Below are 12,627 nucleotides of genomic sequence, written 5' to 3'. Positions count from 1 at the left end.
TGTGATAAAAACATAAGTACTAAAAAGATTTGCATGAGGATTATGTTCCCTCTATCCCACTTACAGATTCCCAAATATATATGATATATTTATGTCATTCTCTCCAAGATGTTATTTAATGGATCGTGAATTGTTAGAATTAAAACAATCCATGCTAGTATTATATATTTCCTGTTATACTTGAAAACGAACATGATACATTCAAGAAATTTAACATTCAAAAATGTTATATGCACACTTATTTAGTTGTTTGCAATTTCTATTTGAGAATTCCTGGGTGGATACTACATATTTCTCATGTTTTTGAGTTATTATCCCTTCAAATACTAATATTACATTAACACATATTTTTCATGGCTTATTGTCTAATTAGAGGACTGAGAAATACAGTAAATTATAAACAATATTAGAATAAAGAGAAAAACAAATGGACCCTCTGATATACTTATTCTGATAGATGGTAACATCCAAGAATTGATAGAGCTTCAAAGATATTTTGTTGGGCCTAAGAGATTCAGAGACACAAGTGGACTCAAGAAACAACATAAGTAGAACACATCCTATTATTAACACTCTGAAAATAGTGAAAACCACCTAAAAACCAAAGTTTGATTTACTTAAATAGTTAACAAAAATTTATTGCAAGAGATATTTTTCACTGAATTTACAGTTTCAAGGAACATGGTACAAAACATAGTGCCATCAGCTTTGTCTAAACGTTAAATAGGTGCAAATACACAAAGATTAGAAATAAAAACCAGAAAGCATACTTTATAACATAAATTACAGTACTAGAAATATATTTTATGTACATTATACATACTTTTAAGACATCATTTTAATATACAGCATATATAGTATTGATTCTCAAACTATTCAGTGCTTTAATAATGTTATATATCAGAAACTTAAGAATTTATTTGCATCATTACACTTACAGTAAATGAATTGAAATCAATGAGGCCATATTTTGGCCAGTTTTTTTGTTTGTTTGTTTGTTTGTTTTTTTTTCCCACCAGTTATATATCCAATTATTCATTGAGAGGAACTCCCACGCATAGAGCAATGGTTTTCATGTGAGTATTTTCTTTCCGGTTTATGGTGATGACTAGAAGAGGGGTTGCAGAGGGATGACAGCTGGGTGTGGGGAAAGCAGTGAAGGAAAGAGTGCATGGGGCAAAGGTGGGAAAGCCAGGTGGCTGGGATGAAGAACTGAAGCTGGAATGATTGGCATCTGAGGAGGAGCAACAAAAGTTGGCTGGTTCCCAGGACAAAGCCTAGGTCCTACTGGTCTTACTGAGATCTGAGGTATAGATGTTCTGGCCAGAGCTGGGACTTGGGAAAGAAACTGTTGATGTGGTTGAAGCACTTTAAAGGTTCCTGCAGCTGCGGCTGCGGCTGCAGCTGCAGCAGCTGCAGCATGCTGCTGCAAAACAGTGTGATGGATAGTGGTAACAGAGGTAGAACATAAGGGCTGCTGCAAAGGCAAAGGCTGCAGAGGTGTGCTCGGGGGTGGGAGAGGAGCTGGAGGAAAGGTAAATTTGACCTTGTTGGCCAGCACGTTTGGCTGTATGATGTGCTGGTAGACCTCACATGGTAGATTTTTGAATTTGTCATGGTTCTCTAGTGGGATCAATAATGTTTGCTCGGGTAAAGCTAATGGAGCCAGGATTTGCTCTGTTGTTACGAAGGTATGACCACTGATATGTGCTTCCTTGAATGGTAGCGGTGGTTGTGTGTTAAGTATTCCTGAATTATAGCACAGCCACTCAGTTGATGCTTCATTCATCTTTCCTTGTGGAAGGGCCTCAGCCAGTTCATAATGACAGAGGTATGATTTAGGCTGTGACTGTCTAAAGTTCCTTTCAATATTAGGTACCTTGAAAGGAATTTGCTTTTCATTTATATTTGTAGTCTCATTTCTTTCTTTGTGTTCAAGCAAAGTATTGCCAAGTGCTTCTTTCGTTGGGGCACTAGCTACGTAGACAGATGTGGTAGGAGCATTGGAAACCTCTGATGGTTCAGTAGAAGTGGCCTGTGCTACTAACTGCTCAGTTTCATCACTGGCTTCAGAAGGCAGGGGATTGCTAGGGTGCAAAACCAATTTGTTTTTCCCTTGGTCTGGTTCTTCTGAGTTCCTTTCAATATTTGCAACTTCTTGTGATTTTATTTCTTCCTTTTGTCCCTCACTCGTTAACCCATCTGGGTGACTTAAAGAACTCCTTTTCATGGAATAATCTGTATCTTCTTTGATTTCCAAAGTTTCACCTCCCATGTATAATTTGCTTCTTTTTCTCCTTTTTTTCTTTTTAGGCTTACAGGGAGCAATCGAAGCTCTTGCTGGCTTCAAAAGTTCTTCTGGTAAATAATTCTGTCGATTTAAACTTTCATCTGAAGAATAACAGTACGAATGTTGTCTACGTTTTCGATGGAATCTTTCTGATTCATTCATGAGGGAATTGTAACCTCTCTTAACGGGCTGATTCTGACTCACGCACTCTGTGTTGTTTTGAAAAGCTGTGCATCTGTGATCCTGACTACAGCTTGACAGTCTGGATTTCCAACAGCAGTAAGTTCTGGAGTATGCTAAATTATGCTTCCCAGAATATATCATTGTTGGATGTGATTGTCCTTTTAAAAGTATTGTGTTCTTTTTGCAGTGGTTTTTAGAACTGATGGCATCACTGTTATTGTAGTCACTATTCCAGATTTTACACGTTTCTTCATTTTCATTTAAGTATATAGACGATGATTTAGGCTTTTTTTCAGGTAACTGATACGAGTCTAATAATTGCCCTGCAATTACATACTGCCTTTCTGAAATTGGTTCCAGTGGATTTTTCCTAATTCTATCAGAATAACTATTTTCCATTTCCATTTTACAGTAACTTTCTGATTCTTTGGTTTTCTGCCCATGATGATGCTGACATAACTTTCTCCTTTTTTTCTTTCTTCTACTTTTATGGAACCAATGTTCATGAGTATCTTTTAACCTTATTTTGTTGCATTTCTCATTCATTGTGTTATGCTTTATTTGATTTCTAGTAAAATTATATTTTTCTGTTTTCTTTGTCCCACAGGAAATATTTTTAGACCTCTGACCTATATTCTCATGTCTTTCAGAATCACAACTACTAGGAAGAGTATCATCAGTCAGAAGAGGAGTGACTTGTGTGTATTCAGTTTTGCTGCCTTCAATTTCACAATCTGTAAGTTCTGTAAGAGATGTATCCTTGCAATCAGAAATCGATCTCTTGCAAAAGTCTTCTCCCTTCTGCTGAGAAGAAAGGTCATTTAAGGGGACCTTATTCTTATCTAGATTATTTTTTAATTTGGTGGACTTAAAGTCAAAACAGAGAGGATTGCAGCTATAGGAAATCGATGGCTCAGTATTTGTGTAAACCAGCATTTCCGATGGCCACTGAAGAACTGTTGATCCAAGTTTGTTGAGTACAGGTACAAATGGCTCCCATGGTCTTTTACATAGATCTATTTTTTTATGTAAGGTTACATTAACCTCTTCGGTATTTGAAGGGTCCAGTGTCACAGGACCATTTTTATTTTCAATTTCAATAGTGGGTGCATCATTATTTTTAACGTTTTCCTCTGTGGTAGCTTGCACAGATTTGCAATCATTAGACATTTCAAGAACTGTGGATTGGTTTCCTAACAACTCAGAACTTTTATCACTCACAGGTATGTCTTCATTAATACTAACATCTTCCAGTGATATTTGATCTGCTAATGGAACTGAATTTTGGCAATCATCTGCATTGGAAGTAAAAGGGAGTTGAAGCTGGCAAAATGAAGGTAATAATAATGGATCTTTTTCACTAGAAACTTCTTTTATCTCTTGAGTTTGAGCAGCTTCTTTCTCAGTGCTCATTGCCTCTGGTGGATGAAAAGAGTTAGTTTTCTCCTCAGAACTCAAAACTGCATCTGTGAGTGAAGATAGTTGAAGATGACAAGCACTGGGGACAAATCTACTTTTTCTGCTAAATTCTTTCTCCGCAGAGGCATCATCATTGTATTCAGAAAAGGCTGCAGCTGAGGACTCCAGCTTCACAGATGCTTTCTTTGGAAATGCAAAAGAAAAGCCGATTTTGTGTCTGTGAATTCCCTGGGCTTGATCCCCAACTTGGTTATTTTTTGCTGTATAATTATTTGTGCTTTCTGGATCCGCAGCAACAGTGGTAACATCTTTAGTGTTTTCTTCACTGTGAATCAAAGTATATTTGAAATCATGCTGGTTATTAGCTGAATCCACAACTCTTTGAGATATTTCATTACAGTTTTCTTTCACAGTAACAGTTGTTGACTTGAACATGGGGCCACTTCCAGGAGCACTAGAAAAAGAAACCAAATGTGTGGTAAATAGGACACTTTGAAGGAAGAACACTCAAACTCTTAAATCTTAGAAATGTCATTAAATCTTTTTTTCCAAATTTTTAAATCATTGCAAGGACTACTTTCATGTGCTGCAATTGATTTCCACACTGTCACAGTCCCTCTTAGTTATTGGTTGTTGTTTGGGATAACTAGGAAATATGGTCTTATAATTACTCTTACAGCCAAAAAAACCAGCAATGTCTTGGATAGTACTATGCCCTCAAAGCATTATTTCTTGTCCAAGATTTTCTACCTCCACATCCTCTTTCAGTGACATTTTGTAGTGTTATAAAATTCTCTACAGTAAAATTATTTTTAATTCACAAATACTTGACTTTATTGATGTTATGTGAAAAATATGAAAGAAATTGAAAAATCACACAATCTTGACCTTAGAAATGCAATGCTGAGATTTTTATTCCACAACTCAGTTCAACCAGCATTCACTCAGAGCCTACCATGGCCCAAGAAGTTTGCTGTCATGCAAAGATATCTAAGAAATAGTGCTGACTGGATGATAGCTTTGAGTCTTCCAGAGTTGCTAGGCTCAATATTAAAATTATCCTGAAAGTAATTATCCTGTAAGTGACATCCTAATATACAGTAATGCAGGGCAAAAGAAATGGCATTACACTATACCATAAAATAGTGAATGCTGATTTTAAAAATATATGTGGTCAGCACATAAATATTAGAAATCTTTCCATCTTGTGCAGAATGTTCCAAGTTCTTTTAAAATTTTAGTGTTTTAGAAGTTTAAATGACTAAACCTTTATATTGGGATATTTTCTTTATTTAATCACTAATACAATGTACTCTTCTCTTGCCTCATCTGCTACTAGTAACAGTGACAATTGCTATTTGCACATCTTTATAAGAACAGAGTTAATGAAAGAATCATGTATGTTTGGGTATGTATGGGGCTGTGCACGTGCATAATGTAAAAATGTATGTTCCATAACGAGGACAGTAATTTAGGTAAGAAATATTAGGGTTCTTTGTACATGTCTCATCAATTCTATTTCTCTTAATATATTAGAATTTACCTTTGCCAATGCTACTTCCAGAATATTAAATCACATAAGTTTCACAGTTCTCTATAACATTAACTTCAAATGTTATAATTTTCCATTTTTCCCTCCCCTCATGAAGTAAAAAAATACATCTGGTTAGCATATATATGTGTGTGTGTGTGTGTGTGTGTGTGTGTGTGTGTGTGTGTATGATATTATATATGTGTGTGTGTGCATATTATATATATGCAAAACATCTGGTTAGTTTATGATATATAGGTATATATATTTTAGTAAAATATATCTGGTTAGTATATATATATATTTACAGTTCATAAAGGATTCTAAATATGTCCAAATTTTATTTTCATGAATTATTTTCTAAATCCAGCATGCCTAAAATTTTTTTGGTAAATCAGTAAATTTCATAACGCTATTCAGTGTACAATAGATTTATTATAAATAACTTTGTTATAGACAGTAACAAAAGAAGTTTTATTTATCAGGGGGAAAAAAAGCACACTATTAAAAGTGGTCTCCTTTTAATAATGTTGCCCTGCCTGGGATTGTGAGGTCTGTATTATGATACTGTTCACATCTAACAGCTGCTCACTGTGAGAAGCCGGTCAAAGTTTAAGAGTCATGAACTTTTAACACTCCAGGTATAGTTTATTCACAGTGAAACTAATTTTGATCTGCTTCTGATGTGCATTGCATCTTCATGACCTCTTTTTAAAATGTGAAAGAAAATTTCAAATAAATGTTCTCCAAAATTTCATTTAAAAATAAGATCCTCTTAAAACTTCCTTTGCAAACAAGATCATAAGACAGTCTCTTACCCTCTTCTTCAATCAAATGTTTTGAATTTCACCAAGAAATAGGATAGCTTTCAATTCAGATAGCTTAAATGGAAGCATAATATGAATCTACTTTTTTATAAACTAAAATTATAGTAATTTTGGCATTTTATTGAAATGTGCATTAAACAGGTGTTTGCATAAAATTCAAATTCAAATTACTGTTTACAGCCTACAGAAGGCCATGAAAACATGTGTGCCTTATTCTGGGTACAGAAATAAATAGATTTGTGCCCTTTATTTCTAACTCCTCCAACTTTTTTTTTTTTTTTGGTCATGTTTTAAGAAAACTTCACATTTCATTGCATACGCACCATACAGTTTCCTTTCTTAGCTCGGCCAGCTTGTGCAGGCGTTGAAGTGCCTTTTCCTGTTTTCTTTCATCTTTTCTGGATTTAGATGCTACATTTCGAGCAAATTCCCTTTGTTTCAGTTCTTTGAGCCTCTATTAAAAAAATGGAAATAATTAATAGCCTTTGGGTCTATGGCAATTTTAAAGTTCTAGTGTTGGAATTCCTCATCAAAGGAAAACAATATTCATTACACCCACTTTTTTATTTTTTATTTTTTTTTAGTTGTAGGTGGACACAACATCCTCATTTTACTCATTTACTTTTATGTAGTGCTGAAGATTGAATCCAGCGCCCACACATGCCAGGCAAGAGCCCCACCACTGAGCCACAACCCCAGCCCCTACAACCCACTTTTAACAAAAGTATTTTCTTCCACCTTGGCTTGTAAAAATGAACAAGCATATTGCTACATTACAGCAAAAGGTATAAGTTGAAAATGTAATTTTCTTCTCTTCATATTGATTGTTGTTTGCTAAGTTTCTCTGCAAAATTTAGATGAAGCATTTCATACTCTTACAAACTCCTAAGTTTCATAGAAATTCAAATAACTACATATTTCAGTTATACATAATAAAGTTCCTTATATTTTGATGTGCTGTATCCTAGAAAGTTATCTGGTCCTTCTAATATTTTCTAAGAGTAAATGTCTTATATTAATCCATAAGGCAAATTATGATGTGATATAAAGCAATACCTTTTCTCAAATATCAGGCACGTTTCCCAAATAACTCAAGACCTTGGAAGAAAATTAATATTGTTTTCTAAGGAATCTTGTTCCCTTGGGCAGTGTTTTTCATCTTTATTAAAGGAGCTTATTTTCTGTGTTGAATGTCAGAAAAAAAGTATATAGACTTGAATACAGTTGATAAATAGATATGTATGTAGTATGATTTAAGGGAGACCAAATTGGTCCCATACCCCAAATATTTTCACTGTGACCTTTCATGGAGATGATGTATAGCTATTAAAATGATTAAGGTAGCATTTTCCCCTGTTGTTTTATTTTGCTATGCAATTGTGATATGTCAGTCTGAGAGTAGGATTCTAAGAGAATTAAGAAATACACTTGTCACATTTTAATGAAATTATTGAATAAAGTTTTAATACATGTCTTGTACCTATACCTATAGACTGATGTGTACCAGGGACTTAGAATAATTCCAGATATATAAACTTTCTGTTGAATAAATATTTGTAAGTTATTATATAAATTGGTTATTTTATACAAATTAGGAATTTTCTCTTAATCTTAATAAAAATTAGTTATCCTGATTAAATAACATTAGACTCCTAGTGATCCTGTATTATGACTAGATTATGATTGTATCACTTACGTAGAGCATAAACACAGCTTCAGTTTCAAATAATTTCTAATATCTTAATTGGTGGGTTTTATAGAAGATGTATGTGTATATATACTTAAATCTGTATCATTTATCTTCATATGTGTGATTATTGTAGGATTATTTTTAATTATATAAAGTAAATTTTGAGAAGCTCATTTCCATTGACACATTTGTACAAAAATACTTTGTGCAAGGTAGAATTTGACAAAGGATAAACCATGTCATAAATATGTAAATTGTGCAAACATGTCATGTAAAGTAGAACTTTGATATCATTAGATTGATATGACTAATAAACTAGTTACGGCTTTATAATGTGTATACATTAATTTGATCTTAAAAACCAGATCTAGAATTAAAGTATAACAGGTCAAGAAAATTTTACTTCTCAATTTCAAGAATTCATAGTTTTAGTCATTTATATTTGTTAAAAACTTTACATAGACTCAACAGATAATTATTGAGTACCAGCAACAGATACTTTGTTAAATGTCTAAGATTTTTTAAATACTATTTTTAATAGTATTTTCAAATACTGTTTTTAATAAAGCAGTGCCTTTTATTATTTTAATAGTATTTAAATAGTTTTTAAAATACTATTTTAATAGTATTCTTTAAATTATTTTTTTATTTTTACTGACTGCAATTTGGTTTATTGTACACAAATGGGGTACATCTTTTTGTTTCTATGTTGTGCATGATGGAGATTCACACCATTTGTGTAATCATACATGTACATAGGGTAATGACATCTGTCTCATTCCACCATTTTTCATACCCTTCTCCCTCTCATTACCCTCTACATAATCTAAAGTTTCTGCATTCTTGTCTCACCTCCTACCCTCATTATATATTATCATCTACTTGCAGGAAAAACATTCAGCCTTTGGTTTTTTGGGATTGGCTTATTTCACTTAGCATGATATTCCCCAATTCCATCCATTTATCTGCAAATGCCATAATATTATTCTTCTTTATAGCTGAATAATATTCCATTGTGATATATACCACAGTTTCTTTATTCATTCATCTGTTGAAGGGCATCTACGTTGGTTCCACAATCTAGCTATTATGAATTGAACTGCTATAAACGTTGATATGACTGTGTTACTGCAGTGTGCTGATTTTATGTCCTTTGTGTACAAACCAAGGAGTGGAATTACTGGGTGAAAAGTAGGTCCATTCCAATTATTCTGAGGATTCTCTACACTGCTTTCCAGAGTGGCTGTACCAATTTGCAACTCCACCAGCAATGTAAAAGTGTGCCTTTTCTCATAGAAATAGAAAAAGCATTCATGAACTTCATCTGGAAGAATAAGAGACCTTGAATAGCCAAAACAAGTCTGAGCAGAAAAAGTGAAGCAGGAGTTATCACAATACCAGACATTAAACTATACTACAGAGCAATAGTAACAAAAACTGCATGGTATTGGCACCAGAATAGACAGGCATACCAATGGTACAGAACAGAAGACACACAGACAAACACACATCCATACAGTTACCTCATACTAGACAAAGGAGCCAAAAACATACAATGGAAAAAATATATTCTCTTCAACAAATGGTGCTGGGAAAACTGGAAATCCATATGCAGTAAAATGAAATTAAATCTCTATCTCTCACCCTGCACAAAACTCAACTCAAAATGGATCAAGGACTTAGGAATTAGATAGAGACCCTGCACCAAATAGAAGACAAAGTAGGCCTGAATCTTTATCATATTGGCTTAGGATCAGACTTCCTCAACAAGACTCCCAAAGCACAAGAAATCAAAGCAAGAATCAATAAATGGGATGGACTAAAACTAAAAAGCTTTTTCTTAGCAATGGATATAATCAATAATGTGAAGAGAGCCTACAGAGCGGAAGAAAACCCTTTCCATATGCACTTCAGATAGAGCACTAATTTCCAAATTTTATAAAGAACTTACAAAACTTAACATCCAAAATATAATCAATCAATAAATATAATCAATAAGTGGGCCAAGGAACTGGACAGACACTTTACAGAAAAAGATACACAGGCATTAATAAATATATGAAAAAGTGTTCAACATCTCTAGTGATTAGATAAATGCAAATTAAAACAAGTAAGATTTCATCTTACTCCAATTAGAATGGCTATTATCAAGAACACAAACAATAATAGATGTTGGCATGGATGTGGGGAAAAAGGCACACTTTTACAATAGTATTTTTAAAATGCTATTTTGTAAATGTACCTGCAGGCAAGTGCAGGTGTATTTAGGTACACTACGCAGAAATAAGAAGAGATCATACCCAGGAAATGTTAGCAATCCCTTTTTGAGATATTTGTACAGTGGTGTAGTACCTAAAAACAGACATGACCTAAAAATACCAAGGAGTCCTACTTAGGAAAAGTGACATGTGAACTGAGTCTTGAACAATATTGTTGTATTAGCCTGAGGAAGAAAGGTTAGACATTGGAGATAGAAGGGTGTTATCAGGGAAAATAAACTGTTTTGTACAAACAGAAAGAAGAACATGCATTTTCTAACAAATATCTATGTAGAGAAATATGTCTAGGGTGGGGCAGAAGTGATAAGAATGGATAAATAATTGGTAGTCAAATCATGGGAGATCTTATCTGTTCCATTTCTATTATCACTCCTTTGAGAAATACTCTTTGTCATTGCATGGAAGAGATATCCAATCAAGAGGGGTGACTAATTTGGTTGCTAGTAGAGGATGCTAAAGGAGAATTGTGAAAGGAAATAGAGGCTAGGTTTAGTAAAATAAGTACTTAAAAGAATTAGAGTGGCAAGTGATACGAAGTAAAAAAGTTGCAATACTAATGGAAGAGTTAATCATCAAAGACTCTTTTATAAAATAATATTTTATTGGGAAGCTATAGGCAACAAACAAGAAAGGTAGACCTTAGTGTTTTTAATAAAAGTTAATTTCTGTAATATATACACATAAGTACATGTATAATAAATATGATGCATGTAATAATAGAATGTTAAAATAAGTGAGTTTATATTTCATTAATAGAAGTACAATGTTTCTAATGAAAAGCAAAGCTTCCATTCTGATGCAAGTATGTGAAATATCAAGGCTTTCATGATTTACTCTTTCAGACTCACCACTACGATTATGAATTATTCTATTTGCTACATTAATTTGAATTAATGTAATTACATTGACACAGTAGATGACTATCAAGTTGCCAATTATCAAATACCAATACTGTTGTCTCAGCTATAGCATGATTGACTTTAGACATATCTGGAGACCCTGTCTAAATGCTAATTTCAAAAACTGTGTGTTTAAAGTGCTAGTGTATCAAGATTGCAGAAGTTGTCCAGGAGAGATGAGCTACACCCACTGAATCTTGCTAATTTTGATCATATTTGAACACATACTTCTCTTACTTTATACTTCCTGATATTTAGATTAATCAGTTCATGTAATATTCAACTGCAGAGTTTATAGAACTGACCAAATAATTTGGAGACTGTTACGGTCATAATTTATGAGTTTTGATATCCTTTCTTATAAGTTTTTGTAGCAAAACAAAAGTCTACATCATAGTGTATATAGAGAGATTAATTTTGAAATGTACACAATAGAAACTTAGCAAGTTCTTTTAGGAATTTAAAATGGAAATAATATGGTTTGTTTCATGCAACAAGACAATACCCATGAGGTTTATGGAGTGAGGTTTATGGAAATACCAATATTTCAAAAAGTTCCCCAGGAATTTATTGGGAATAACTCAAAAACGGGCTAAGGAAATAAGCAGACACTTCACAGAAGAAGATCTACACGTAATCAACAGATATAGGAAAAAATGTTCAATATCTCTAGTAATAAGAGAAATGCAATTCAAAACTACCCTAAGATTCCTTCTCACCCCAATTCAAATGGTGATTATCAAGAATACAAGCAACAATAGGTGTTGGTGAGGATGTGGGGGAAAAGGTACACTCATACATTGCTGGTGGGCCTGCAAATTAATGCAGCCACTCTGGAAAGCAGTGTAGAGATTCCTTAGAAAACTTGGAATGGACCCACCATTTGACCCAGCTATCCCACTCCTTGGTCTATACCCAAAGGACTTAAAATCAGCATACTACAGAGATACAGCCACATCAGTGTTCATAGCTGCTCAATTCACAGGAGCTAGATTGCCCTTCAATTGATGAATGGATAAAGAAACTGTGGTGTGTATACACAATGGACTATTACTCAGCTATAAAGAAGAATAAAATTATGGCTTTTGCAGGTAAATTGATACAGTTGGAGACTATCATGCTAAATGAGATAAGCCTATCCCAAAAAACCAATGACCAAATGATCTCTCTGATAATCGAATGATGATACATAATGGCAGGGGACAGGAGGGAGGCAAGAGTGGAGGATGGATGGATTGTAGAGTGGAAAAAGGGGGGGTGGAGGAAAAATAACAGAATGAGACAAATATCATTACCCTATGTAAATGTTTGATTACACATATGTTGCTACTCTACTTCGTGTACAACCAGAGAAACAACAATTATACCCCATTTGTGTACAATTAATCAAAATAAATAAATAAATAAAAAGAAATTCTTAGTGATAAATACCAAGACAGGAATGTCAGTTAACCAGATTATTTAAAAATAAGAAAAAAAAATTAAAAAGAAATTGTGTGAAAAGGTAGT

The 12,627-nt window shown here is 33.7% G+C and overlaps 1 protein-coding gene across 4 annotated transcripts in view; it reads right to left on the bottom strand.

Annotated features, from left to right (window-relative positions):
• Positions 1-284: 284 nt before the first annotated feature.
• The window catches only part of ZNF804A (zinc finger protein 804A), a 354,436-nt gene continuing 342,093 nt past the window's right edge, over positions 285-12,627 (bottom strand). For all 4 annotated transcript variants that reach the window (XM_079134543.1, XM_079134542.1, XM_079134544.1 and 1 more), the window contains 2 exons: positions 6,574-6,704; positions 285-4,346 (listed from right to left, as the gene is read on the bottom strand). In XM_079134543.1, the coding sequence (XP_078990669.1) occupies positions 1,109-4,346; positions 6,574-6,704 (3,369 nt within the window). In that variant the 3' untranslated portion in view covers positions 285-1,108. The remainder of the gene's footprint in view (positions 4,347-6,573; positions 6,705-12,627) is intronic.

This window comes from Sciurus vulgaris (assembly GCF_902686455.1).
Source record: "Sciurus vulgaris genome assembly, chromosome: 3".
Classification (NCBI taxonomy): Eukaryota; Metazoa; Chordata; class Mammalia; order Rodentia; family Sciuridae; genus Sciurus; species Sciurus vulgaris.
Note: the sequence above shows the minus strand (reverse complement) of the source record. Positions and strands in the feature narration are given on the sequence as shown.